Source organism: Notothenia rossii, assembly GCF_949606895.1.
Source record: "Notothenia rossii genome assembly, chromosome: 4".
NCBI classification, from domain to species: domain Eukaryota; kingdom Metazoa; phylum Chordata; class Actinopteri; order Perciformes; family Nototheniidae; genus Notothenia; species Notothenia rossii.
In genome coordinates, this window is record NC_136902.1 from 37,259,560 (window position 1) to 37,284,352 (window position 24,793).

The 24,793-nt window shown below is 40.3% G+C and overlaps 1 protein-coding gene across 1 annotated transcript; it reads left to right on the plus strand.

The window, feature by feature from the left end:
• Nucleotides 1-379: 379 nt before the first annotated feature.
• sdcbp2 (syndecan binding protein (syntenin) 2) lies at nt 380-24,386 on the plus strand. Its single transcript, XM_079676031.1, has 9 exons — nt 380-557; nt 4,339-4,390; nt 5,953-6,049; nt 11,206-11,306; nt 12,317-12,481; nt 13,995-14,170; nt 14,847-15,018; nt 15,537-15,628; nt 22,808-24,386. The coding sequence occupies exons 2-9, from the start codon at nt 4,340-4,342 to the stop codon at nt 22,860-22,862; spliced, it is 909 nt and encodes a 302-aa protein (XP_079532157.1). The 5' UTR covers nt 380-557; nt 4,339; the 3' UTR covers nt 22,863-24,386.
• The last annotated feature ends 407 nt before the right edge of the window (nt 24,387-24,793 follow it).

Genomic DNA, 24,793 nt, shown 5'->3' on the forward strand with positions numbered 1-24,793 from the left:
TTAGGGGCCCTAGATTTAGTGAAGAGAGTCCCAGTTGTTTTAGTCGGTACCGTTGTTATTTACTGTACCTAAGGCAATGGATTGTGGCTATAGCTTAAGGACATTGAAAATACCTGCTGGGTTGAGCTGATATTCACTCCTTTTATAGTGCAGATGCTGAGCAGAGGACACAACAGAGACCTTTTCACACAGCCTTCCACCTGACCCTGTACAGAGTGCAGCAACAGATCACACACAGAGGCAACACACAGACTAAACATGGCCCCAGGATTATACAGGTCATAATGATTGTCATGAGATACTGTATGTGTTATTGACACACTATGGACATTTTGAGTCAAAGTAAATGTGACCGAACGGGGCGTGCCTTACAACGTCAACATTGATTGACGTGGTGTGAACGACCAGGAAGCCAGCCTTGACATCATTCTCCAGAATTCCCCTTCAGGACAACGAGGAGTGCAAAGAAGAGAGAGCAGAAAACTGAAAAATAAAGGAGTTTTCCGCTCTCTGATACCCCAAAGTGTTTAAGACGATTTTACAACCAAGCCATTAAGGTGAGACTGACTCTATTTTACCAAACCGTTGTATCCTGTCCCGCTAGCGGTAACTGCTACATATAGGTTTCGTTTACCTAGCAAGCTAACTTAGCGGCTAGCTTGCTTCCCTGCTGTTTATATCGGAACAAAGACGGTCTGCTTAGCCTCTCAGCTAAAAGACACTAGTTTAGTCTTTATTTTTAATAATTTATAACTTGAATATAAGGTATTCAGACTTTATATGTCTTCTATAAACAGCTAACGGCGGTTGGTTATTTGTTAATGAGTGTGCAGTGAGACACCATAATGTTAGCTAACATGTCATGCTCTTACTTAGACATATGATAGTGATACTTAAATAATGAATTACGTTTTATTCATATTAGTATGAAGCATCTGCCTTGTTTATTATAAGAACACAAACGTCACTTAAGCCCTGTGTATTATATCTGAGCCTATGTTGTTGTAGCGTTATACCGTAAGTTAGGCCATGTTTAGAAAGGAAAACGGTATTTAACGTGCGGACATTACTGATACAGTTCGACCGGTGGATGGGTACACTAAAGGGTGTGGGTCGGCTCACAGCAGTGCACCTCTGTTCCGTTTTATCGTTGTCCATCCTCCCCCCTCCCACTCCCTCTGTCCTTTCCCCAGCCATGTCAATAGACCGGAATAAGCTGCCAGGAAGAACACATTCTTGTATCTAACCAATTCGTTCAGGCTCCCCTAAGTTAGCACGCTCTTTCCTTTCCAGTCTCCACCAAAGCCAAATACATTAAGGCTGAGCAGCAATGAGCTCTATGGCAGTGTTGGAAGAAGCACTCAGATCCAGCCTTGAAATACTCTTTTACAAGTAAAAGTTTTGATTTCAAAAGGTCTCTTTAGTTAAAGTGTTAGCATCAAAACATACTTAAAGTACAAAAAGTACTCATCTGCACAATTACCCATTTCAGAATAATGTAAAATACAGATGTGATTATTAGCTAAATGTACTTCAAGTATCAAAAGTAAAAGTACTTGTATATACACCACAGATATTTTCAAAGTATTATATTATTAGGGTTATTGTTTTATCCATGTTAGAGCATTTTTGTGTTTTAGTTTGTCAATGCGGACCACATTTAGATACTAGAAATAGATGTGTAGATTAGAAGTACATTACTGCATTACAGTAAATAGTAACTGTGAGAGTTAAATAAATGTAGTCGAGTAAAAAATATGATATTTGCCTCTGAAGTGTAGTTGAGTAGATGTATAAAGTAGCAATAAACGCAAATACTCAAGTAAAGTACACATAGGTCAAAGAAGTACAGTACTTGAGTAAACGTACTGAGTTATTTTCCACCACTGCACGAATGTGATGGGAAGCCTCTTTCTGAACTGCTCTCAGAAAAGCAATACAATGTACAATGAAATTCAATCATTTATCATCTACTTTTTGCACTTCCAATACACAATGGAAGCTTAGTTAAAAAGAGCAGCTTATTGCACTTATAACATACTCCACCAGCTTTGTACCCTTGTTTGTAGGAATTTCCTTTCTTCCTTCAAAGAAAGTCTTTATTTGAACTGCAGCGGCAGAAGTGACTCAAGGATTAGGTTATGTCATTGCAAAAGCTGCCTGACCTCTTCTTTTTTCCAGGCTTATTCACTTAACTCCAGCCAGCTAGTCCAATTGAGGGTGGAATATAAAGCGAGCAAACAAACACAGCCGTAAAGTAAACACTGGACGATATTAAAATGCCCTTCTGTCCTCACACACAATGATGCACTTGTGTGTGAGGAGTGAGGAGAACAGAGTAGAGTAGTGGCTGGAGTAGCTGGGAAAGTGGTAAGAATGATTTGCTTATGGGACTCATGGGGTGCCTTTCTTCACCTACGAGTGTCAAAATGATTGTTGACCACATATCCCACCCTTGTGTACATGGCATGACATCATGGACCCATATATTTCCACTCATTAAGAACATTTATATAGACTTTTTGTTATAGGTTATTTTGGCACAATGCGTTTTTTTGTTAGTCTGTTCTATGGTTGGCCACGATGTATTTACAATATAATCACCCTTACTTTGTTTTCCTATTTCTTATGAGCAAGAGATGTGCTCACATGTCTTGTGACTGTGACACACATTTGTCACAGTGTGGTTAAGAAATCAGTAATGCTGCCGTGACTGGGAAGTGAAATCAATCATTGAGACGTTATTCTTCAGTGGAATTCTTGTTTTGAATTCTAGAAAATCTGACCTGCCTATAACGCGGATCATGCATTGGCCATGACTCGTTCAATACATTTTGTTTTTTATTGTCATTTTTTAATTTGTTGTTTCTGTTATCGGTTAATAGATTCAGTCATTTCATCACTTTAGGTCACCAGCTCAGTTTGACCTTATGTTACCGTACACTGAAATAGGGGTGGGGTTATCAAAACAGGGAGAATATAGTTACTAAAAAGGAAAAAAACATCCAGTTAACATATTTATTAAAGTAAAGGTTGGATCAGTACTCAGTACTAGAACAAAATCTGATTTAAATAAAGTATTGGAATGTGTTTCAAGAGTGAAGAACAGAAAGCTACATTTCTAGACTGGCAAAAGATTTCCAGACTCTTGAATTTATTTATACTTTTTGGATATCATAAGACCAAACTATTCAATCAGTAATTGGCAGAATTGGTACTATTACTAGTGAAGATAAGCCCTATCCCGGAGAGGGACGAATTAATTTGACATTTGAAAGTAGAGTAAAAAATAGCTTACAATAGCCTTAGGTGACAGAAACATAGTCATCTGCTCTCTTAACCCTGCTGGTTATGGTCATATTTAACATTAAGACTGATTGGATATTCACATAAAATGTTTCTTAACACAATAGACCTAGGTTAAATTGATGAGTATGAGAATTAGTGTATCTCAAGGCAAATGCACTGTTGAATTGGAGTATCACAAACAGATGTCAGACTTGAACAAACTCATGTTTAATACCAGACATTACATTTACTGCGTGTCACAGCCTGTACCGGTTGTACTTTGTTCACTTTCTCGGTCAGCTGACTGACGGATAACTATCACTTCCTCTTCCTATTTTAGGCTGCTGTTTTGTTTATGTGCCGCAGAAATGAGTACTCCTGAGTCTAGTTTGGCACATTATCAAGAAACCATGAGAACCATGCATTAACCGTTGCTTTTTAAATCTCATGTGTTTTCCTCCACCCTTGTTTACTTAGGTATTACGTTTTGTGGTGTCCACTTTATGTACATAAACCCTCATGATTTTTTATTGTAATACTATTGTTTGACATTCAAGAAAAGGTTTTATTATAAAAAGGGGGCATGTACACAATAATGAGCTTGACGGTAATTAAATAAAATAAAATAAACATGCATTTCAAGCATTCTCGGTTTTGTAGCCGTGGTTTGAGCTACCACATCCTGAGCATAATCTGTTTTTCCCTTAATCTGTCAGTCAGTCATTCGTATTGCTGTGTCAAGTCAGGCAGGTAAGCAGATTTGTGTTCATAAAGAATGAACAGGATGTTGCTGAAAGCTGCATATACATTCAAAGATAGCTATAAATCCCAATGGAATTGTCAGCCGCCCATCTCAGCATCCTTTCAACATCACAAAGAGTCAAATGATTAAATATAAATATAGCTTAATGGAGGGAAGAAGTAATGGATGTGGTCATGCCAGTCAATAGTCTGGTGAGGTTTATCTATCTGCTCTGTTCCCTCATACAGCAGCTGTCATCCTTCCCTTCCAGGGCTCTCCCCTAACAGCTGTTTGTGTTTTCTCCTCAGGATGTCCCTGTATCCATCCCTCGAGGACCTGAAGGTCGACAAGGTTATGAAGGCAAGTGTGATTGGTGGAGTCAATAAGACAGAGACATCTGTCTGGAGATGATTAGCTCTGTTGTAGGCTAAGCTATATGTTACTTTCAGCATGATTACTAAAGGAGCTTATGCCTACTGATCCTCTAGCACAAAGAAAGTATGGAACCTACTGGTAAGCCTAGAAATTTAGCAAATATAGAACATTTGCACGGGAGGTGAAAAAGACAGGTTACTCAGAATTTTTACCTTCCGTGACCAATATTAAAGGGGGGCAGTAGCTGGCTTGCTCAGCTTTCTAAAGGTTCATTTAGGGGTTGAACAAGTCAGAATATAAGAGATCAAATAAATATTCCATCTGCATTACAGTTGCATTTAATTTAAATTATATCTGCACTGTGTTACCAGTGTTACACAGTGTTTGTACATACATCAATGACATTGCTTTGCCCGTCACCCTCACCTTTGTTTTCCTTTTAAAACCCACAAAACAAAGTTTGCAATCAGCAATAAATACCTTTTTGTTATACAATGTCCAGTAAAAGAACTAATGGAGAAAATGTCCTCACAATGGCATCTCTAATTCTGTCCAATAGCATTATGAGCATTTTTTTGGAGCTTGACCTATTTTGAGATCCAGAGGGCAATATGTAAGTCTCCATAATGAATTGAAGTCAGAATAAAGTCTCTAAACCATGGAGAGCACTTCCCATGTCATTGAAGATATCCTTTGTTGCCCTGGTACATTGTTGTAGACGATTCTGCAATCACTTCATCTGATTAGTAAGAGTGGTATTGCCTACCCCTTTTGTACACTGGATTATATTGAGGTACATTTACAAAGCACTCACAAATGATTTAAAAAGGCTATATATTTCAAATTAATAATAATGTTTTCGTAACAACCCTTCATAGGGCTGCACGATATTGGAAAAAATGGACATTGCGATTTTTTCCCCCCCTGCAATATATATTGCAATATGAAAACATACAGGAATTGAAGAAAAGACAGTTTATTTTCCCGCAAACCATCCTTTCTTGAACTTTAGTGCTATACAATTGGAAATTTTTTAACTATATTTAACCGGATGAAGGATTTTAGTCACGGACGTCTGGATCTTAAGTTAACAGAGCAACAAGCTGAGCTAGCTCGGTTAGCAGCGCCGAACTGCCCTGGAGAAACACATGAAACTACTTTATTCAGTGTTTTTACCTTTAATCACCGGGTCCGTTTGCTTTGGAGATTTGATAGTGATTGGTGGTTTGCTGTCACTCACTCAAGTACCCCTGACATGAGAGCCGCGCAAGTTATCCTTTTGTAGCAAGCAGCAAAATAATTGTAACATGACGTGTTTGAGTGAATTTGCCTACTTAATATCGCAAGTTTTTTTTTTTTTTTAAAGGTTGCACGTCCACGCGATGTGAATATTGCGATTATCGTCACGACACGATATATCGTGCAGCCCTAACCCTACATCAATTATAACTCTGTTTTTCTTTTTTGTTGCTTGCTTTTCATCTAATAATCAGCATTTTAAGTCCAAGAACCCTTCCAGTTAAGTGGTGTGTCTTATTACTTTCTAGGCCCAGGCCCAGTTTGCCCAGACTGCCGCCCCCATGCCAGCCCTCCCAGAGGGAACCTACCAGCCCCCGCCAGCCACTGCTGAGATGCCAGGATCCAGTGAGTCTCACACATGCTTTTTAAAGAGAATTTTCTCTATTATCTTTGAGTCTATTGTGGTTCCAAATTGTCAGGATAACAAGTTAAAACCTGTCTTTAAGGTGTAAGAGTTTTTTATTCCTTATAAATGTTTCTCTTTTCCCTTTTGACTTCTGCTAGAAATGTGTTGGTGTCTGTGTGTGGGGGGTCTGTGTTTCTGAGCCTGTGCTATTCTCAGGAGCAGAGCAGCTCCGTAGTATTAGGGAAGGATAAAGACGAGTTGAGTGAAGGACTGGGATAGGAGAAGGAGCTATGGGCCCCCCACGGCTGTGACTTGTGTTTTTGACTCTTTATAAATGTCTTTCTGAGCTTGTTGGAAAGCAGATATGCACTTTGCTATAAGCCAGGCTGACATGGAAGAACGAAGAGAAAAGGAGGATTCACCCTCAAAAGATTAGAAGTGGGTAGCCTATAGGCAAATGGACCTTAAAGAGGACTCAATGCTTCTCCTGTTCTCCCACTCATTCAGTTTCTCTGTTTGTGGGCTTTCTGCCTTTAGTTTTTACCTCAGCTGAGCGAGCTATGAGTCACCATGGAGACTGCTTCTGGCAGTTGTGCTGGGACAGGGTATGATGAGAGAAATGAAGAGGAGGAGGAGTTGATTGGAAAATGAAGGAAAAGGGAGACACCCAGTAAGCTAGCGGAGAGAGGGAGGAGTTTGTTTGCAAGGGGGACTGTTTGACATCATCATTGGACCACAGCCACCCAGATAAGCTAATGCTTACAAAACATGTATTCTGGTTATATAAATATATAAATGGTTATAAGGAACCAATATAAACACTGATTAAGTTGTTATTCTACAGCAGGGGTGGGGAACCTTTTTCCTCTCAAGGGCCATTTCAATTTTTTCAACATCCTCCGAGGGCCGTACAAATGATTGACCTCTGCTTAAAAAAACTAAAATCACAGCCCATTCATTTTGCCTTTCTTTCATGCTGTGCAAAGAAAAAGCAACCTCTGAATCCAGATATCTTACCTTGACTCGCGCATGCATGCATGCATTCACATGCACGGTTGTGGGATGACCACCAAAACAGAAAGATATGGACACAAGATGTGTGCAAATGTATTTAGTTTCCTATCCATGTGAACATGATTTAGGTGCTGCTCACACGGGAACGTTTGCGTTTGTGCACAGTATGCGTTTTCAAAAAAGTCTTCCGTTCACACGTATTCGTTTCATTTCACGTGTCTGTTCCATAGAGGTCTGTTCACACGAGAACGCTGAAACGCTGTAGTACATATGCCGGGCCTGTAACTGGCGCTGTAACTTCCGCCACAAAATACACCAAAAGCAGCGAAGAAGACCCCGGAGCATGGTTGCCATGGTTGCCCATCTGTTTATGCTCCGCGGTGGATTTAGCAACATGTCGTAGTTCATGTAATTCTCCATGTCCACTTGTTGCTGATGGTTGTGGTAGAGGAGCTGTAGATTTTGCACTAACATCTGTAGCATGGTCGAGCTGTAGATGTTGTACTAACATCTGTAGCACTAGCAGTAGCTACTGACAGTAGCTACTGACCATGCTACAGCAGTGAGCAGCAGAGGTGGGGAGAGGCGGGGCTATGGCTTCCTCTATCGGGAAATGATCGTATAGAGGCGATTACATAGAGCCGTTGTACCCCCCAGAGAGTTTAGTTTGCAAATCTATCCACCTTGGGACCTGTTATTGTTTGTGGGGTCCGTTTCTATCGTTTTGTCACGGCTTCCTGTAAATGAAAGGGCTATACGCAAGATAAACTATGCGGATCCAGCCTGTTTTGTTCTCGTGTAAACGGGGTCTTAAGTGGGGGGGGGCCTAACCTCCTCTAGGGGGGTCCGGGGGGCATGCTCCCCCAGGAAGATTTAGTTTTTAAATGTCGAAGTTAAAAGCATCAATCTGGTGCACTTTGAGAGCAACATTAGGAGATCTATGGATACATCTCTCAACATCCATATGAAACAAAACTGGAAGCAGATTTACTTTTTCTTTATGGATATTTTACAAATCATTCTCCTTTCAAACTGTATTCTTGTTTATTAATAACCACTTTTTTTTACTGTCATATAGTATTTTATACCTGTTCAGTTTATTCTCTTATTTTTTTATAACTATAATGATCAAATAAAGATGTGCCTCTACCTCACTGGTTGTAGAAAAAGCTTCTTATATTCGTTAGCATAGCTAGCTAACCAGATGCTAATAACAACAAAGTTATTGACTGTATGATCAGTATGACAGATGAACAGATCACCACTGGGATTACAACTAAAGACACAGCCAGGCAAAAACTGCGGCATGTGTACGGCTCCTTATCTGAAGTGCCGGAGCGGCGTTCTGGTGCTCTCCGGCAGAACTACACCCCTGTCAGACGAGACATATAACACGTGATGACACGTTAAGCTCGTGATGTGTTCAAGGAACCTGACCTTGGCCAGGAAAAACAGGCACTCGCTTGTTTAATTCTTTTGCGGTCTAGATTTCTTTAATTTTTTTATTTTTTGCGTGTGTTTATAAATGACCTCGAGGGCCGTACCAAATGGTCTCGCGGTCCGTATACGGCCCGGAGAGGTACATGATAGGGATGGGGATAATTCAGGAGAGCACAAAGACATATATGTAGAAAAAAGTGATCTGAAAATTGAAACACAGTCAGTGGAAGTGTACCGGATGAATCATGGTCTCTATCATTTGGCCAGCAACATGTGGGTGTTTCTCTTAATGTTCAGTACCATGCAGCTGTACAGTGAGTGCATTCTGAGTGCTGGGGTGGAGTGTGTATTTGGTTGAAGTGACTTACTCACACCATGTTGACTTTAGGCCTGACCCCACCTGGTGTAGTCATTGCACTGTCATTCGTGTGGAAACCAAAATAAATACTCAATATAAATATGAGTATTGACTTTAAATCACTGAGCTTCATCCTGATACTGTGTGTACATTATGTTGGTTAATGAGTGTGGGAATTTAATTATTAATGTTATTTGCATTATGCATTGTTCCCCTAATAATACATGTTAAATCTAATTGTACAGACCATATTGATATTTTTGCTTTTGTGGAAGATGTTTGGTTAGATCACTGGTCCTTCATAAGGTTAAAGATATCCATATCAAATCCTGCGCAGTGTGATAGTGTACATTCATAAAAAAACGGAGTAACCAACCACTGTTCAAAACATGTTTGAATTGCCATAGACAACTTCTTTTATGTAATGTGTTATGCAAGAGTCAACAACCTGCTTTAAACTCAATGCCAAAGTCAGCATGCTTACATTCTCTTCTCAGCAATAAACACAAAGTATATTTGAGGATGGTGACATGGCATAGGTTTTGCCTTGTTAAGAACAGAACTGAATAAAATGTTAACTGATGATCGCTATAGATTAAACCCATATACCAGTTAATCCTAAAAGATCGTAAATTTTTGAACCTAATGTAAATCACAGCGGTTAAAATATTTCATTAAAAGACAAAAATGTCAACCTGCTGGTTATGCTGAATGACAAATCAACAGAATCACCAAAGTCATTAGGATTCATCATCTGGGGACTATGAATATCTGTATTTGATTTCAAGGAAATCCATGTAATTATTGTTCAGATATTACTGCTTGGATCAAAAGCCACCCAGCTAAAAACATAATACCAGCACATTCTGACCAGTGTTTATTATAACTATAATAACTGGACGAACTGTATCAAATGCTGGGCGGAAAAAACAAAATACTGGTGAATGTTTGTAGTACTGAAGAAAGTAATTGAATTGTTTTCCAGTTATGGCAGTTATTACAGCTATACATGCTACAGTCAAATTAGAATGATATTTGCTAAATTGCAGGTCAAATGCTTAATGAAAAATGACCTTAACAATTTGACACATTCCCAAGTGTGCGCTAGACGGGCAGTTAAAAGACAAAATGTAGAAGTGCTTCCTTGTTACTGGTTGAACATGGTGGAAAAGTCACCATAGCCCCCCATATAGGGCTGTTAATTTCCCCCAGTGTAATCATATACTGCACGTAGAGGCTCTTTAATACTTTCCAAGCACGGAAAAACACTGTATATGGGTAGTTTAATCAAAATAAAAACTGACTAACATGAACATTTTTGTGTATGTCATTTTGCAGCCACTGCCTGATATATTTAAGGATTATTTTCCTACCTCTGACTATACTACTCTCCTTGCATGTCCTTTCTTTACCTTTGCCAGGATAAGTGCAGTCATCATTGCTCTGCTGCAAGGGCAACAACAGGCTCTTGTTGCCAGAAAAGTGATGCAGTCATGCAGGCAAGACGAGGGACAGACAGTGAAGTATACGAGAGGACAGAGACAGTAAAACCACAAGACAAAGCTTAATCCTGACTTTGTTTGACATAATATTTTATTTTGTCTCAGAATTTAGAGAAGAAGCTTGGTTAATATCGTGAGACTCAAGTATTCCTAACCCAGCTTTTTTGTTTTACATAATCATAAGATGATCGGCAGCTACCTGACCGGTTTGAGGCCTCATTACTTAAACACTTAAGGCCTTTACAATTCACAAAACAATGTCATTGTTATATTTCAAGATTAAGACATACATAGATCATAGCCAAAGACCGTATATATCATAGCCAACCCTTAGACAATAAAGTGGCCTTTACGTCATAGCAAGGAAATACAAAAAGATGCTAGGAAAGCTTTACTGCACTGCAACGCAGCTTCTTATCAGCATTATTTGAATGAAGGGCTAAATGTAGCTGCGGCATTACCCTAATGTGATGGAAACAGTGAGATCAGCTGATAGAAAGGTGTGCCCATTATATCAATGCTTGTACACTTGTGAATTAAAACCATCATAAAATGTAATATCAGATAGAAACGACTTCAGTGCTGCAATGTAGATGAAATGCTAATAGAAACCCTGTGTAGGAAGTAGATGTAGGGGTATAAGCAGGGCTTATATAACATACTTTATATACCATATGTATTCATTTATTCATTATGTAACATTTAATCATTTCTTTCTCTGTTCTTTCTACCCTCACACTCTACCTCTTCCACCTGCTCGGCCTCTCCATCTTTCTTCATCTCATGTTTTTTTTACCAACTTCTCCTCCTCCTCCTTCCATCCCTTACTCTGTTCTCGCAGGCTTGTACCCGAACCTGGAGGAGCTGGGAGACTACATGGGTCTGGCCCTCAACAGTGATGAAGTCCAGAGGAACCTGGCTTTGGTGCCTGTGGCTGACAACGTGAGTATTAGTGTATGTCCCGGGGATGATTGTCAAAGCATCACAGACATCTGACTATGACAGAAACAAGCCCCAAGCATCAGCACTAAACAGACTCACACATCTCCCTCTGGAGCCAGAGAAATAATAACACTTCTTTTAAACATGCAGTTACACTTGGGACACACCCTTGATATCTTGATATATTCCTTCCAAAAAGTATTGTGTTTAAAAAAGTATTTTTGTAAGCAGACGCAAAGTTAGCATCGCAAGGGGCTCCCTCTGATACTTACACGTTTTGATCAGTAGGATAATCTCCACACATTAACCCAACTTTAGGATTTTTGAAGTGTAAATGTTATCACTAATCTCTGTGTTTTAGGACTCATACTGCACCACTATATTTGTGTCAAAAAATAAAAGCCATGTTATAAAAGATGATTCGGAGATTGACCTCTTCACTCGTGTGTGTGTGTGTGTGTGTGTGTGTGTGTGTGTGTGTGTGTGTGTGTGTGTGTGTGTGTGTGTGTGTGTGTGTGTGTGTGTGTGTGTGTGTGTGTGTGTGTGTGTGTGTGTGTGTGTGTGTGTGTGTGTGTGTGTGTGTGTGTGTGTGTGTGTGTGTGTGTGTGTGTGTGTGTGTGTGTGTGTGTGTGTGTGTCTTTTTGTATGAGCTGTCTGTGTTCTGCCATTGGCTAATATCTTCACCTATACTAATTTCTTTCTTCTTTCTAATGGTTTTTAGGCTCTTCATTGTTAGCGCTGAGCATATTTATGATCCAGTTTTCAAAAGAGCTGCCTAAAGCATTCCTGATCTCACCCACTGTGGAGGAGGAGATGAAACTGAATCCTCCCACATGCCTTTCATTTGATGCAGCATTCCTTTTTATCTCCAGCTGCATTTTAATGGAACATGCCTCCTGAATCCTTTTTTTTTCTCCCTCTCACCTCTGTCTCACCCCCACTCAATTTCTCTCTTGCTCTCTCTTTTACTTTCTCACCTTCCCCACTGTCTGGCTACCCCCCCTCTGCAGCAAGTGGCAGTGCCCTCCAACTCAGGCTACAGTGGGATGGTGCGACCTGTGACGGGGGCGGACGTCGGCATCCGGAGGGCAGAGATCCGCCCCGGGCTGCGGGAGGTGATCCTCTGCAAGGACCAGGACAGGAAGGTGGGGCTCCGGCTCCGAGCCATTGACAACGTGAGTCAGCGTCACTCATGCACGCACGCACGCACGCACGCACGCACGCACGCACGCACGCACGCACGCACGCACACACACACACACACACACACACACGCGCGCGCGCCTGCCCTCTCATGAATTATATAGCCACCTACTGTCATTAACACCCCTTGACAACGTACTTCCTTCTTCTACTCTTCCACATAATATCTGTGTCAAACTCTGCTTCACTCACAATGCTTTACTCTTTCTAGAGCATCAAGATCTGTCATGTTGATCACTAGGGGTTTTAGCAATGCTAATTCAAGTAATCTCCTATTAGTCACCTCTTTTTCTGGCTGTGTTGTTATTGACAGGGATATGTATTCATTTAATTAGTTTTGAATGCAGGCAAACTTGTGAAAGCATCGTGTCAGAGTGGATTAGCCAGAGTATCAGGTTAATAGTCTTGTAAACAGATACTGAACAAACATACAAAAGGTATCGCTTTGTCATCTTATTCCAGTATAGGAAATGGTGGACAACATGCACAGTCATCTTTCTGTTATGCAAAAAACGTTAAAGCTTATAAGGGGTTTCGGTATTCCCAGTTTGTCATATTAAGAAGGGATTTTCCTGACTCACTTTTGGTTGCTTAACCTCCCTGCAGCCCAGCAGGGACACATCCTTTAACAAATATTATACAGAGTGACAAGTCAAACGTTCTTTAGCTTACTTCGGTAGCATAAATCTTTCCTAAGGTCAACTCACAAAAAAAGGGGTATCACTGTCTTTACATCAAAACGTGCCGGAAGTGCTGTGTTACTGTTGAATTGTAGATTTATCTCTAGATGGCTTCAGCAAAGGAACAGTGCACAAAAGTTGTTGTGCTCTTTCTGTGACAGTTCTTGATGAATAGTGATAATTAAGTCAATGTTTTATATGTTTTGCAAAGAGACCCGTTTCTTTGATGATGTAATATACCTGGGACACCTGCATTGGCTATAAAACTGCAGTAATTACAACACGGTTAAGTTGGCAACCACAAAAGGGACATGGTGATGTCTATTATCAGTGCCAATGAAGAATGAATGCACTCTAGGCAAAACATAGAGTGAATTTTGATACTTGGCCAGCTTGCAAGTGGTAACAGGCTCTTGAAGTAGTTAATTATTCAGTTTGTGTTAACTCGCACTATTGCAGCCTTTAAAAAGACAGGAATGAGTCGGCACTAAAGAAAACATTCAGTGTTTTACTTGAATGACACGGCACACTTAGCTTAACAGGGTATTGAAGCCTCAAAATGAAAATCGTTTTTGTTGCGGGAACATTATGTAACTGATAATATGAAAGATGACAAATCCTGACAGTTCCGTGTAGTTTAGTTGTTTCCATATCTCTTCTCTCTTTAGGAATGTTTTATCTCCTCTGTGTCCTTGCCTTCTTCCTCTGAAGTGTCTCTTTTGTTTTCTCTCCACTATCGCCGTCCCTCTTCATTTCCCTGATCTCATTTTGACTGTTTTTTTGGGTTTCCTGTCTCCTCTCTCAGGGAGTGTTTATCCAGCTGGTGCAGGCTAACTCCCCCGCGGCCCTGGCTGGCCTGCGTTTCGGGGACCAGGTCCTTCAGATCAACGGGCAGAACTGTGCCGGCTGGAGCCTGGACAAATCCCACAAGGCCCTGAAGGCGGCGGCCGAGACCCGCATCGAGCTGGTGGTCAGGGACAGGTGAGGGGACGCCATTATCACAGTGTCTTTTAAACCCTATATCACTCAGCCTCATTTTTAATGCTGACCCTGATGTTCACACATCACCAAGGCTCCCTCAACAATTTCATTTTATCATTTGATTTTGGAATATTGTGACAAGTACTGAGACGGAAGGCATTCAGCATCTAACCAGAAGTGCAAATAAAGCAGTGAAGTGTTATTTATAGTATAATATAACAGATATAAAAAAGTATTAACAGTATGAGCAGTATGTATTGGAATAACACTATAAACAGTAGTGTAGAAATATAATACAATATGGAGCTGGTATACTGCGGACACTAAAGACAGAAAAATGATGAGAGTTATTGGCATTTATATAAATAATATGAACAAATATGAGTATGCTATAGAAAATATAGAGTGTTACGTTTTATTCCTAAAAGGTTGTAGTTGCAGTTGGTTTCTCATTGGATGCTGAGAGGTTTGGCTCCCTCTGCTGGAGGACTTACACTTTGCTCTCTTTGAGTTCTGTCACAAACGTTATCAAATCAAGTTTATTTGTACCTTGTATGTTCCCATCTGTTTATTTATACAATTATCCAGATATACTTTGTCATTTTCAATAAAAGAGTCTCAGGATAAGGCTCTTTATAAGCTGTACACAATGGATAATCCCTGTCTGTTTCTCCAGGCCCTTTCAGCGCACCATCACCATGCACAAAGACAGCTCCGGACACGTGGGCTTCATCTACAAGTCCGGCAAAATCACCTCTCTGGTCAAGGATGGATCTGCCGCCCGCAACGGCCTGCTGACTGATCACTACATCTGCGAAATCAACGGGCAAAACATCATTGGACTCAAGGTCAGACACGTGTTTCTTTATCTAAATCTTTTGACCAAAAAGTCATTGCTGATATAAACTGTTTACTGAGTGCACAAGACCAAATGTGTTGGACCCTTTATTGCATTGTGGAAAAACCAGGAATTATTAGGAAAATTAGGATACATTCAGAACATGTGTGATGTTTTAAAATGCTTTCTGGCTAATTTGAATTTTGCATTGGGATGGCTGCTTGCATACCTGCAGAATATAGCGTAACAAATGGAGTATGCAGCGGTTTTGAGTAAGTGAAGCATCCACCAGCTTTAATCTGTTTTCCAATGTGAAGTGAAGCTCAATGGTGTTTAGCTTTTTGTCAGTTGTATCCATAGTTTGCTTTTATTCCTGTGTTTTCTCTGGTAGGCGTCTAGTTTCACCCGCCCTGTGACAAAGGCTTTTAATGTTATTAAGCCCAAATATTTAAGAAAACTATGATGTGTTGATTATCCATCAATCACATGAGGTCCTCACATGTCACTGTTCCCGTGTAAAAATTCCAGGATTCTCAAATCAAGGACATTCTCTGCACCTCTCCGACCGCCATGACCATCACCATCATGCCCAAGTTCATCTATGAACACATGATTAAGAGGTAAGGCATTTCAGTTCTGGTGTAGTGACCACGTCAGGTGTTTGCATCTCTTTGTCCTCAGCATGAACACAATTCCAAAAATGTAGAAGTCAGCTTATGTCCTTCCTCTACTAAAAGGTGGGGAAGCTACTTTATTAAATAATTATAGGCCCATCTCTAAATTGTCATTTCTGGCCAAGGTTCTTGAAAGCCTAGTGAGTGAGCAGGTAAAGGTGTTTTTAAGTAACAATGACCTACTATGTAAACATCAGTCAGGTTTCAGAAAGCAACATAGCACCATCACTGCAACAATGAAAGTGGTAAATGATATTGCTAATATCTTAGACAAAAAGCAGAGTTGTGCAGCTCTATTTATTGATTTTTCCAAAGCTTTCGACACATTACAAATGGTTTTTGGTCCACTTTTATTCTCCATCTATATCAACAGTTTAGGTCAAAATGTGGATGAAGCAACTTTACATTTTAATGCGGACGATACCGTGATGTATTGTGTAGGTCCCTCCATCAAGGAGGCTGTTACAAATTACAGGCTGTTTTTAATCTTATCCAGACGCAGCTCGCGGAGCTTAAGTTTCTTTTAAATGTGGATAAAACGGTAATGATATTTTCAAAAGCCAAACAGACACCGGAGACCACTTTGGATATTGTTACTAAGCAAGGAAAAGTACTGCAACTGGTTACCTGTAGGCCTGTCACGATAGTTAATTTTGTTGGACGATACATTTTTATGGAAATTATTGCGATAAACGATAAAATTGTCGGCGCCGTTTTAAGACCATTTTAGACATAATGATAATATATAATAATAATTCAAGTACATCCTTTCAAACATAATTTTTTATTTAACATTCAACATTGCAAATGAAATGTGAAATAATATTAAAATATATAAATTATATATAATAAATAAAACAAATTAATTAAATTATAATAAATTAATTAAATCACACACAACCAAAACAATCAATTAAATAGAGTCAGGCTGGAAAACAGAGCTCTCTCTCTCTCTCTATATATATATATAAATAAATAAATATGAGCACACATTATCTCACAAGCAAAAAAAAACTCCTTAAAACAACAGTCAAGTGTACAGTCCACTGTCAAACACCCAGATGCCTCAACAGGCCATATCCAATCTGTTTTTCTAAGTTTTCGAGCAAGGAACACCAACATGTTTGCATTGTCGGGCTGGGGCTCTCCATCTCCAGCTGCCGTGTTTGCTCCCAGCTGGGAAAACGGAATGGGGTGGTTGTGTTTTAGGTGGTTTAAAATGCGTGGTATTGCCTGCTTTTGTCGCTACCTTTTTTAAACCAATGCGACACACCGCCCGGCTCATTCAAGTCCGTAGGTTCGCCTCGTTGATTTGGTTTGAATCCAAAATACTGCCACACCGGAGAATCGAGATGTGTAGTTAGGTTTTGTAACCAATTCCATTTCACTTTAAATTCCCCGCGAGTAAGTCACACATTGTCTCCCGCTTGTCGCTATATTATTAATTTGGCTGCTATGCTGCTGCGCGTGCACGCGGAGTGTCCTGACCTGGCTGTGCGTCAGCCCCGCCCATCACAGCACGCCTGGCAACCACAGCGCTCCAGGCTAAAATGCTGGTCATATCTTTATGTAAACGGCAATTTATCGAGCTCAGAAAAGTTATCGAGTCCATTTTTATTTATCGTACGATAAGTCAATTTATCGATTATCGCGACAGGCCTAGTTACCTGTTATAAATACCTTGGTATCTGGCTTGATGATTGTCTCTCTTTTAAACCTCAGGTCAATCTGTTTAGAAAGCTAAGGGTGAAGCTAGGTTTCTTTTTCAGAAACAAGTCCTGTTTCTCGCTTAAGGCGAGACACGGCAGGCAAAAACATCGTTTTTCATGCCCATGTCAATTTTGAGATTTTGTGCTATTTTGATTCAATAAGATGTTTTCTTTCAGGCTTTTGGAAGGAAAACGTACAAAATACACATTTAGGTGTTTATTTTACTATAGTTTGTCTATTTCCGTCGGTAGATTTCTCCTAAATTCACCAAAAGTTAGCAATCTAACGTAACATAAAGTGCCGTGACCGCTGTTTGCTCCATGTCATGAGAGGTACCGTTGGAAAGCTCAGGTTCTCCTGCACAATCTCATCGGATCCAAATATGGTCATTTCCTTTGTATCAGCAACCAATCGTGAAAGTACAAAGGGGTCATCTGACCAAAGAACGGAATCTTATTGGCTGGTGTCAATTTCTGACAACGTGATTCGTTCAGATGCGTCACGTGGTGCGCCATGACACTTCCTTGTTTATATTTGCGCTGAAAATTTAAATCTCAAAATGCCGAAACATCCGCGAAAAAATCGTTCAAAGAGAAGAGGACAACAATTGTCACTTGCACGTAGCAAGGTAGAAGACTAAACAAATGACCCCGAACCTGAAAAACCTTCACTTAGTGCGTCAATGCGCAAGCTGTCACCCAAAGAGCAAGAGGGTTTAGATAGCGCCACACAGCAGTGGCTGATAATACATGTAGCGCGGCTGAATGAACTGCTCAGTGGGTTGATTTGCCCAAATTGCGCAGGGACAGGGCTCAAAGTTAACATCGATCCGCAAAACCATGGTTTCTGTAGCAGCTTAATTTTAGAGTGCAGTCTGTGTGATGGTGGGTACCGCAAAAGTGTGTACACATCTACACGTCTTCAAGACGAAACCAGGAAGGATGTTGCTTTTGATGTGAATGTGAGAATGGTGCTCTTAGCGCACGAGTTAGGCTTGGGCTATGCAGCTCTGAAGAAAATAAGCAAAGTGTTGAGGATTCCTGCACTTCATCTCAAAACCTATCAGAGACATGACAAGAGAGTGACAGGTATAGAAACAGGATTGAGACCAAGAAAACTTGAACTATTGAATTCAGAGTATAACTTATCAGGACATTCAGTTGACTTATTTTTTTCTCTTATTAGTGGCAGAAATAGAGAGAGGCCTGGAGTCACTTCACAGGACAAGGGAGCAGGTCAGGCAGGCTTATGCAGATGTGGACCCAGATGTTGCAGAGTTGCTGAGGGAGGATGCAGAGGCAGTTATAAACAGCGTGTCATTTGATGGCACATGGCAAAAGCGAGGCTTCACATCCCATTATGGGATCGGTGTGTGCATTGACATCCTTACTGGATTGGTGATAGACTATGAAATCCTATCATCCTATTGCCATGCTTGTGCTCTAAAGGGAAATGCCAAGCAAGAGCAAAAGATTACAGAAGAGGAGTATGACAGTTGGCGACAGACACATAGTGATTGTGCAAGAAACTTTGCATGGTCAAGCAAGGCAATGGAGCAGGAGTCAGCCAAGAGGATGTGGGCCAGGTCTGTGAATCGCCACCAGGTGCGGTACACAGAGATGTTGTCAGATGGGGATAGCGCAGCATTTAGGGAGGTGGTTGCACTGAACCCATACCCTGGGCATGAAGTGGTGAAATTAGAGTGCATTAATCATGCCCACAAGCGAATGGGTACAGCACTCAGAAAAATGAGTTCACAGAAAAAGTTAGGAGGGAAGGGTGTAGGGAAGCTGACTGCAAAGAAATGCAAAACTTTGCAAAATTATTACAGGGGGGCAATTCTCAACAACCAGGGTTCAATCGATAAAATGAAGGGAGAAATATGGGCAGGTCTCCTCCACGGCATGTCTACTGATGACAGCCCCTTACACACCAGGTGCAATCCCTCCTGGTGTTGGTATAGGAAAGCAGAGGATAATGGGGAAACACCTGGTAGCCACAAAGAACATGCTGGAAACTTTTTAAAGCGAGAGGTGGGGGAGAAGCTTATCCCTGTGTACCACCGCATGTCAAGTGACAGCCTGCTCCAGAGAATGCAGCATGGAGGTACTCAAAATGCCAATGAGGGCCTCAACTCTGTGATATGGGCGCGGTGTCCAAAAACGGTCTTTGTGGGGAAAAGCAGGGTTGAGGCAGCTGCAAGTATGGCCATCTCCACCTTTAATGAAGGTGCCTCTGCCATGCTGGCTGTTATGGAGAAGTTGTGGCTCCAGAGCACAGCTGTTACTGTCAGCGCAATGAGACAAAGTGATTTGCTGAGAATTTCAAAAGCTGAGGCCATTACATCTGCTAGTTTGAAATATAGGCGCAAGAGTCTAAGCACAGCAAAAAAGGTGAAAAGACATCAGCAGGAGATGCAGGAGGGGCCTACTTATGGAGCAGGCATGGACTAGGGTGGCAGTTCTGCAGTGCGTGTGTTACTGTGGTCGTAGTGTGTGTGTGTTACTGTGGTTTTGTTCATCAGGTACATACTGTGTTACTCAGTTTTCAGTTGTATTGTGTTTTATATGTTCTATATTGTTGTTGTTGTAAGTATTAGATTAGATATTGTGTCTGAAAATAGTGTCTTCCAATAAAAAAAATATGGAATTTGACAATACATATCTTTAAAGGTCGTTTTCTCAAAATGAGTTTTTTCTCCTACTCTGAGCACAAAATGTCCACTTCAGTAGCACGTAGACACACCAAACCTTCCAGTTATATTCCTATCCATATTCTGAAGGCTTTTACAGAAGGGTTTGTTCATTTATCATTCATAGCCTGAATTATATAACATTTTATACCTAAAAACATGGCGAAAATTGATATTTTAGGGCTGTTGACAGTATTTTCTGATTTATTTAGTGATAAAAAGAGATATAAAAAATCCCTTCTGTAAAAGCCTTCAATTCTAATATGTCAACAAAATGAAACAAGAATTTTGAACCTGGCTTTATCCAATAAAAAAAAATTAGTTTCCTGAAATGTGTTAAAATATGCGCATATTTAATGAGATTATGGCTAATTTGCAGATTTAAACATGCTATTTCTGAAAACTTGTAATACAAAAAACAATTGCCTTATTGTAAGTAATTAACTGGAGAAATTTCTAGCTGATATCTTTAAGTTAAAAAAATTACCCTATTCACCTGTAGTGTCTCGCCTTAAGGCCAGGAAAAGGCTAGTCTCTGTGACCTTTTTACCTGTGCTGGACTATGGTGATTTGATCTATATGAATGCACCTGCCCATTACCTGATCAAGTTAGATGCCGCCTATCACAGTGCGCTGAAATTTGTTACTAACTGTAAAGCACTTACTCATCACTGTGCCCTGTATGCCAGGGCAAGTCTGCCATCACTTACTGTTCGGAGACTCAGTCACTGGTACATGTTCATTTATAAAGCCATGCTGGGTAAACTACCACCTCATGTCTGATCTCACGGAGAGTCGCAAGTGGCTATTGCCTAAGATTTAGGGATGTGCATCTCCATCACTGAGGCCGATGCCGTGCGCATCTCGATACGTTGCCACGATACGATACATTAACGATACATTTGAAACACCAGGTGATGCGATATGATACGATTCACCCCTGTTGCGATACAGTTCGATACGATTTGATTCAACATTATGCGATATGATGTGATTCAACACAATCCAAAATAATGATACAATTCAATATGGTACGACAGAGGATTTTTGTTTTATTCCTTATATGCAGCAAATCATAAATCAACAAAAAAGTGCTTTACATATTTGGTTCTCTCTAATAGTACATGCGTATCCCATCATACTGTTTCTTTTTTACCTTAAAAACTCTCCAGAGTACAATTGTATAACACCTCACAGCTAAACAATTTAAGGATGTATTGCCTATGATTAACAATGTGCAAATAACAACTGCCATAGTGCAATGCCCATACAACTGCCAGCCTGATGTGCTTAACACTCAGAGGCTAACTCACCAGTGAGCAGAAAGCAGTGGTTTCTATACGAACAATAAAGAATACAAATAACCTTTCACAAACAGCTCTATCATAACTGCTTACAGTAAGGAAGACATTTAAACAATGATTGGCAGTCACAGGCTGCTGTAAACTAAACACCACTCTCTCTGACAGAACACCTCACTGAGTGATTTAACTTATGTCAAACTTTCAGGTTTCTCTTTTCAGACGCAGACCCCATGTCGCCTCTTTATACGCTAAGTTCCTCGTACTACTTGTGTACTTTAAAGCAGCTCGGCATCGTTTACAATTGCGAGCGATTTTTCAAGTTGACCGTCTTTCTTGAACAATCCAAAGTGTTGCCAAACGTTTGATTTGTAGGTATTTTTCGGTGCGCTGTGTTTCTCTTTCTCCTCGACTTCCTGAGACTCTCGGCCTCCGTAGTGCGAAGCAAAGATCAAAGATCGTCTCTGCTGAGCGTTGACAAGATGAGGGGATTTTATATGAATGAATCGTTTTTTTACCGATGCAAAGACGCTATACGCAATCGATGCATCGCGAGTTCAACCCGGTTCAACCCAAACTGTAGCGGATCTGCACTCTTCCAACCGGTGCACTCGCATCTTGAACGTTTATGCCGGTGCACCAATGCGAATCGATGAATCTTAACATCCCTACTAAGATCCCAGGATGTATTTTTTTATTACTAAAGCTTGTATGTGCGCAGCTCCTCTAGCTTGGAACGGTCTGCAATTTCTTTTGAAACTGAGCATTTTGGTTCCCCTGCATCATTTTAAAGCTCAGCTGGATGAAATGCTATTTGATACTCCTGGTACTTGTCTTTGTGAATAGGTTTGTAAGTTGTACCCCTGTAATTATATTGTATGACGTCCTTTTTGTTTTCTGTTGTTTTTCTGTTTTTCATGTGTAACCAATGTGCTGCAGGTCTCCCTTGAAAAAGAGATCGTTGATCTCAATGGGATTTCACCTGGTTAAATAAAGGCTACAAACAAACAAGAATGTGTTTTCTCCAAATTTGCTTCGTATATCGCTGAAATGCAGCATTTTGTAATTAGCGTTTTCTTGTTTGTTCCTTTGACGTCATTGTTACTCCTTTTATGTTCGGCACTAATAAGTCAGTATAGACAGAAAGTTGGCAAGGAAAGGCAACAATGTAACATTGTATTCCTTCGTGCAGACCAAGTTAACTTAACCACTAGAGTTAAAAGCGCCTTAAATCAACCAAATGTGAGGATTTATTTTGAACTATGCTGACCAGTTTATGGACGTGATTTGTGGGGTTTCTTTTGATGTGCTAGGAGCTGTCATATGCTGTACACAATGTAAAGCCCCTCAGACAAATGTGTAATATCTGATAGTGTGCTATATAAATAAAATGTGATTGATTGATTTGGTTTTTGTCTCCAGGATGTCGAGCGGCCTCCTGCGCTCAGCCATGGATCACTCCGTCCCCGAGGTCTGAGGACGAGGAGGACCATAAACTGTCTGGATGTCTTCAGTACAGAGATATACCTTTCTCTCTCTTCTCCTAACTCAACTGTCTCTCTCTCTTTCTCTCTTTATACCATTTCCTGCATTACAATCAACACCATTTCTTATCTTTTAACATCTTAAAATGCCTTTTTTTTCCTATTCTTTAGTCACTCAGTATAGTCTCTACCCTGCTCCACTTCCCACATCTCTGTCGACGCGTCTAGTACTTTTTATATGTTAACCTTGTAGTCGAAGTATTACATGTTTTTTTTTCTTCTATTTGAGTACAAACATTTTTTTTTTTTTCATGCACACCATCATGAGTCCAGAGCTTCCTCCTCAGTGTGGAAATGAATAATTGGCGGTGACGTTTCATCTTGTCAAAAATGCTGTAAAAGGCCAATATTCAGGCATCAGAGCCCTACTGTGGAGAAGGCGCTGTGCTCCTGGCCCTGCACTTAGCCCCCGATGTGTGTCAATAATCAGAATTAACACCTCATGTAGAAAAAGTTTGCTGACTTTATTCTAGAGTCCAGTGTCATTTTTACTTGGCCTGTTAAAAATACTTTTTAGCAAAGGTGTTGTTTTTAGTTTATACCAAATATTGGTAAAAAAAAAGATTTTGATTAGTGTTCTTTTTGTGGATTCACAACATTTCTATCATATAAATAAGTTCTATGCAGCAGTTTCCAGCCTCTCCAGAAGATGGCGAGGTATCATTGAACCACATTTCCTGTCTCTGCGGTCGAATGAGGCTCTGATGTGTTGAATATGTAGGTACTGGGAACACAGTGTGCACATTCCAGGGGAAGTGTAGGAAAAAGGGGCAGCAGTAGACATTTGTTGCCTCGTGCAGCTAGGACTTAGCCCTGTCCGCAACACCGTAAGAGCTACGAGACATGAGGCACGAGTAGGCGAGATCACAGTGCTTCAATGTGATTGGCTAGGTCAGTTAAAAGGCGCTGGACGGTTTTGCGCGTTAAACTATAATTTTTCCGAGGGAATTGTTTGTGCTGGACGGACCCACTAAGTGCACTTTCCACTTCCTTTTTAAAGGTTGTCTTTCCTGTTTCCATTTCAACAGCTGTGCTTTTTTTTTTTATTGTTGTCTTTGTGATGCCTCATGTAAATGGAGGAACGTGTATGTTAACCATAGGACACTGCTGAAATTTGATGCTGAAAATCATCCGCTCAAATGGAATGCATTTAAATTGCCCAATCTGAGTTATAAATCAGTGAACCTGCTCGTTCAGTGAACGCCCCCCCCCCCCCTGTAATATTCCCTCCTTGACTGATGAGCACCCAGTCGTCAATTTCTACTTGTTATATAAAATGTGCTCCTTTTAATGCTGTTCATGTACGGATGCATGTATTGGTTTAATTTTCTAGGTATGCAATCTGATAAACATTACTGTCATTCTGTAAGAAAATGCTAGAAAAAAAAAATCTAAAAGTTTATATACGAATGTAACCAAGATAATATTGTAAAACAAATAAACAGTCTTTCTGTTCACATTAGCTTCAAAGTGTCTGTCTTCCCCTTTAGGTTGTTACGTTTATCTTAATTCCGAAATCTGTTCTGCTTTTTGGGTTTTCCCTTTCCTGTAGTGTGTTATAGGTTTTGGTGCATGTAAATGGTTTGCAAAGGCTAAAATCCCTGTGTTCCCTCCAGAGCAGGGGTCACCAACCTTTTTGTCACCGAGGGCTACTTCAAGGGTACAGAGTAATACGAAGGGCTACTTGTTTGATACAAACTTCCTGAATAACATAATTGCACGGTTCACCTTTAATGATAATATTATTATTAATAATAATCAGAATACATATTAATTTACTGTATGTGAAGGACTGTCTGATCACATGTTAATGTTAATTATTCCTCACAATAATTATTAACAATGATTTACCATTGCTATAGCA

What these genes read in the sequence shown, in the direction of transcription:
- sdcbp2 (XM_079676031.1), top strand. Translation starts at nt 4,340, where the DNA reads ATGTCCCTGTATCCATCCCTCGAGGACCTGAAGGTCGACAAGGTTATG. An exon ending in GGCTCCGAGCCATTGACAAC is followed by an intron (nt 12,482 to 13,994) that starts GTGAGTCAGCGT and finishes CTCCTCTCTCAG; the next exon opens with GGAGTGTTTATCCAGCTGGT. An exon ending in TATGAACACATGATTAAGAG is followed by an intron (nt 15,629 to 22,807) that starts GTAAGGCATTTC and finishes TTTTGTCTCCAG; the next exon opens with GATGTCGAGCGGCCTCCTGC.